The sequence below is a fragment of the Morone saxatilis genome, unplaced genomic scaffold (assembly GCF_004916995.1).
Source record: "Morone saxatilis isolate NCDOM2014 unplaced genomic scaffold, NCSU_SB_2.0 Contig7, whole genome shotgun sequence".
NCBI lineage: Eukaryota > Metazoa > Chordata > Actinopteri > Moronidae > Morone > Morone saxatilis.
Genome location: NW_023340246.1, coordinates 13829690 through 13835327, shown reverse-complemented (window position 1 = coordinate 13835327; position 5638 = coordinate 13829690). Strand labels below are relative to the sequence as shown.

General features: G+C 38.8%; 1 protein-coding gene across 1 annotated transcript in view; it reads left to right on the top strand.

Annotated features, from left to right (window-relative positions):
* The window catches only part of lama2 (laminin, alpha 2), a gene marked incomplete in the record, with an annotated part of 177548 nt that overhangs the window by 45606 nt on the left and 126304 nt on the right, over positions 1-5638 (top strand). Inside the window, 2 exon segments of the mRNA XM_035679280.1 lie at positions 179-230; positions 2174-2364. Coding sequence (XP_035535173.1) covers positions 179-230; positions 2174-2364 — 243 coding nt within the window.

The following is a 5638-nucleotide window of genomic DNA, read 5'->3' as shown; positions in this document are numbered from 1 at the left end:
CTTGCTGCCTAATATACCCCACCCTCTGACTAGTGCTAATAATGTTATGGCTGATCAGTGTATACTGTCAATGATGTAAACTAAATATTCCACTTGAAAAGCAAAGTGTGAGCATTGAAACCAAAGTTGTGTCCTTACGTGTTTTTCATTCATTCTGTTCCCCCTCTGTGTTTTCCAGGTTTTCCAGATCGCCTATTTAATCATAAAGGCAGCCAACTCACCTCGCCCAGGTAAGCTTTCTGCTTCATAATTTGTATTCAGGCAGCCACACGCTGTTTCAAGTGTTAATATTCCTGCTTTGATCATAAAATGAAACAATGACTGTGTGATTAAAGTGCCAGCTACAGACTTATTTTCAGTCTTTATCTTATGAATGGTTAAATATAGTAATTACAGTCTTTTGAGCGCATAATCCTCCCATTGAGAATCCACAAGTAATTTGAAGGATCACGATTTCATTTAATGAATTGCAGTTTTGTTAGAACGTTCTTGATGTGCAGATGTTTTTTTGAGTTTAAAACCCAGCATCCATAACATCATCAATCCTGCTAACTTATTGTCTGTAAATGTTACTGTTGCTCTAAGTAAGTCAAGGTAAGGGGATTCACAAACAAAACTCCAGGAACGATATTAGAACTAGTGAAAGAAAAGTATAGTACCCATAGGAAGGAGTAATTAATATAGTAGAGATAGTCCACAAAAGTAAAGGTCTTTTTTGATGACGTGATGAATAAATGATTAAAAAATGCGAATATATCGCATCAAACCGGCAATTCGTACCTGCAGCTATGTGAATTAGCGACACATTAAGATAAAAAACTAAATCCACACATACAGCAGCCGCTTACAGAGACTCAGGGGTCACACTTCAACACCTACTGGCTCGCAGATTGAGTGGTCATATTCCGTCTTCAGGCTTCAGTCAGAGCACAGCATATAACGGCTTCAATCACTCGTCTTTTTAATGTTTGTGTCCTTTGTGATATAATACAGGGTGATGAGAAACAAACAATCAACAGGTCCGCCATGAGTTGTGATTTGGCGTTTGTTCTACACAATGTGATCGGTTGATGCCTTTATTTGCAGTGCAATAGCAAATAAAAAAACAAAAACAGATGTGTGAATTAATTGCACAAAATAAACGTCCCTAGTATGTAAAGGCCTTAGGAGTAAAATAAAATAAAACTGTCAAACATTAAGTAGAATGTTGTATTAAAAACACAGTAGCCTCAGACTGCTAGCATAGTAGCTAGCTTGGTTAGCAGTAAATTGATTGCAGGGAAACTGAATTAACAAATCACAATCAACAATCACTAATAGCTATAGTTGAAAAGTACCTGAAGTACATTAAAGTACCTACAGATTATGGCCAATTTAGATGTAGATAAAAGATACTTATTCACAGATCTGACAAAATGGTGGCTGTAACAATGTCAGTTAAACTGCTATGGAACTGTGCCAGTAGTGGTTGCTACTAGCAACAGAATGTTCAACTGCAACCAACTGGTGGCAGCTGGTGGTGGATACTGGTCTTCAGTATCTTACATACAACAACAATTCTGAACTTTTCATGACTTTTTTCTTTATCTCACTTGTATTTTTTTTTTTAACTTAACTAACTTTCTTTCCAACTTCAGTCTGATTGTCTCTTGGCAAGAGAATACGAATAGCACTGTGTTAGTTAAGAGGTGGATAATGCAACGAGCATGACCTGATCCATCTGTTCATGCACATGAACAACAAAACTCGATCGCTACACATAACAACACAGTAAAACAACATCAAACCACAAAAACTGAAGAAACAGGGCCACTTAATGTTAAGTTAACATTACGTTAAAATGCTTCCATCAATGGCTGAGATATCATAGTGTTTTGTAGTGTTGGTAGCAGTTTGAATGTATTCTGTTGAGTGCCACCTAATTTGCTTATTAGATTTTTCCATTAACTGGACTCTCTTCACTACACATTTAATCAATTCAGGAGGTGGAATATTAATGTTTTGGTTTAAGCTATCAAGAAATATGTGGAATTGAATGTTCTGTCAATTTTCTATGTATTTTAAGTAGGGTGACCTAAACACGGTCTTGGATGTCCATCATTATTTTTATTGATCTTTTTTTCCTCTCCATGTCACACGTTTTAAGCTTTTCTTCACCAATATTTTTCCACAGGTAACTGGATCTTGGAGCGTTCGATCGATGGTGTGACCTTTGAACCCTGGCAGTACTACGCCATCACGGAAACCGAGTGCCTGACAAGATTCAACATTAATCCACGGACAGGGCCTCCATCCTACACCAGAGATGATGAAGTTATCTGCACATCTTTTTATTCAAAGATTCACCCTCTGGAGAACGGAGAGGTAACACTTGTAGCAGTTGTTACACTGCCACTGTCATCTATTGTTGGGTTTAGTGTTGGGCTGATTTTAGATGGTGATGATGGGTTGATTCAGGCTGGAATAGGTTGAGTCAAGTTTGGTAAAGGGTGAAGTAGGTGAAATTTGTGGATAGGTGGGCTTGAGTTGATTGAGCTGAGCTGGGTAGATGCAGGATGTCTTGGGTTTGTTTGGGTCAGAGGGGTGAGTAGGGTTCAGTTGGGTTGGGTTGAACTGAGTTTAGTTAAAATGTTGATCACGGTTTTCCAAAACCCAAGGTGATGCCCTCACGTCCGTATTAGTTCACAACCCAAAGATATTTAGTTTACTGTCATCAATGACTAAATAAACCAAACAGAAACAGAAAATATTCCTATTTGAGAAGCTGAAATAAGTACATTTTGACTTATTGTCTTAAAAAATTACTCAAAATGATTATTCGATTATCAAAATAGTTAGTGATTAATTTTATAGTTGACATGTAATTAATTAGTTGACTAATTTCTGCAGCTGTACAGTTTTGTGCATGCATTTGACCTTTGTGATAGGTTTGGGACTTTTCGGAAATGTAATATCTAATTGTAATTGTTTTATTTGGTCTTTATTCAATAACAGGGTCAGCAGCAGGTAAGAAGCTAGAAAAGCCAAGCACATCCAACAAGGTGGCAGGCAGGAAAAAAAACCAAAGCAGGCAGATATCATAAGCAGGCAGGCAGGGCGGAGGCTGGAACTCTGTAAGGTGTATAAGATGATCTGAGGATGAGAGTAATGTTGTGGACTGATTTATACAGTATATACTGAGTGACTGGAAAGCAGTAACCGAGCTTGGAACGAGAAGCAGACTTGAATAACAGAAAATGTGAAAATCAATTAAGAAGAAGCTGAACTCATGACACCAGGTCAAACTGTATACAGTGAACACAAAAGTAATATAAAATAGAAAAGAAAGGACAATCTATAAACTCTCGTTAAGGTATCAGCACCCTGAGCAGGATAAATAATGTAACGCAACATGCCGGTTTTCAAATGAATAAGTAGATTGGAGCTTATTTTCTAAAAAGCGGGTATATTTCCTTTCAAAATGTGCTGTTAACTTAATTAATTTAGTTCATTTTAATTGCTGGATTCCGATTTATTGAAAACACACACACACTGACACACGCACACGTGCACACACCACTTGTTTAGTGTTATGTTGCTTTGATCAGCTGTGTGTGTGATTGCACCCAGTTAGAACAGAGGGGCAAGACTGCTATAACTGACATTAATGAAGAGAAAGAGGACTGCGGAGCACACAAACACACACACACACACACACACAAACACAAACACACACATGCAGTGAAAACAAACTAATCACACATCTACATCTCCCACACAGGCCTCTAATTGTAGATGCCTGTCTGAATGTGTGTACGCATTTACATGGGTGGCGGTGTGTGCACTCTCTCACGCCTTCATGCATGTGTGTTTCGGTGTGTGTATTCTTGTGTGTTTGCACTGTGTGTCTGTGTCCTGCGGGGGAGCGCTAGAGGGGGTGCGAGCTGGGAGATGTCAAGAGCTGCAAGTATAACGATGGAGGTGTCTGAATGTGTGTATGTACTGTGTGTGTGTGTGCATAGTTTGACTTAATATACAACCACGCACAAACGACACCTAACAATCAACAATACATCAGGACCGTCACTCGCTATAACACCGGACACTACCTAGTATCCACAAGCCTATGCTAAGTTTCCATATGCCTACCCCAAAAATTCCACACAGGAAACTGCTTGTGTTCTATTCCCCCCCTTGATAGCTATCAACATCAGCACAACTATAACAAGAATGTAACCGAAGAAGAATACACAACACAACTCATCCAAGCTATCCAAGACACACCACACACACACACAACCACCACACACAACACACGGTCTGCCCATCTCTGTAAGAACTTTTTTGCAGATATAATATATGCCAAATGTTGCCTTTTGGCCACATTAGTCGAGACAGAGCACCAGATGGACAGACAGGCCAGGGGCAGAGCAGAACCTCACACCGCCCTTTGTTTGTGGTGCTGAATTTGAATTATTGGTGATGCAGAATATAGTTCTTTCTAGTCTACCCATATTATTTAAACCGGTAGAACAAGGGCGATTATCCCAAGAAATGTCAATTATTTCTTTGGTAGATTGAAATAAAATGTCTGGCTAAGTGTCCGTAGTTATAAGCGTTCCTGATGTAAAGGGTCCTAGTCATTTTATAGTAACTACATTAGCTAAAGTAGAGCATTCCAACTGGTAGTGTATGCTAGTTTTTACAAATATATATTAGTAGTGAAAAAGATACGAGGGCCTCTCTCTCTCTCTCTCTACGTTTAGTGTTGAAAAGATGCGATCAACCACGTATCTGCTCTGCGATGTGTGGATTGAGTAAATGAGATTACGATCGAGGACCTATAACTCTCAATCCTTATGTTCTATAGTATCGTTACGAATGATTTCTAATAGATATTGTGGACGGTGTATTTCTGCAATATATACTCCAGCTTATGCTACGAATGTCATGTTCAGTTTTTTTCTCTTACATACTTATTTCTATATAAGATTTATTACGACTATCTCCAACAACATACGCACAGTGTTGAAATATGGTATATTAGGAAGACAGTGCTGGTTATTGGGCTACATACAATTATCACAGGGTCTATAGTTTAGGTAATTATAGATAAGGTATCTAGGCCTCAAACATGATACTGTATAATAGACTGGCAGATAGAGAAAGAATCGCTCGGAGGATAGAGCTCACATGGTAGGTGTCTGACTCGATCCAATCACACAGATAAGCGAGAGAGCAGAGGCGAATACATTCATTTTAATCATCATTCCTAACCTTTACAATGCATGGTACACGATGTTGGCAATGACTGGATTTCTAGGGATACTGGCTCCAAGCAAGGGCAAAAATGGCAGAAAAAAAGTGCCAAGACTCACATAAGAACGTCTCTTGTAACACTGATGTGAAATAGAGTGCAATGCATAGACCAGCTTTGGGAGTAGTTTTGTGGTGTAAGAAAAGCTGTAGCCTCACTAGCTCAAGTTTAAAAGTAGCTTCCCCAAACCACCTGTCCAAGACCTTCCCTGTATAGAACTGTATATAATGTGAAGATTGTAATAGTTCTTTTGGCTGCACTTTGTGTCTGTGAAAAAGGCTACTTTCCGCTCCCATTCCAACAGCATTTTTTTCTCCTTTATCTAATTTCAGTACAATGTTT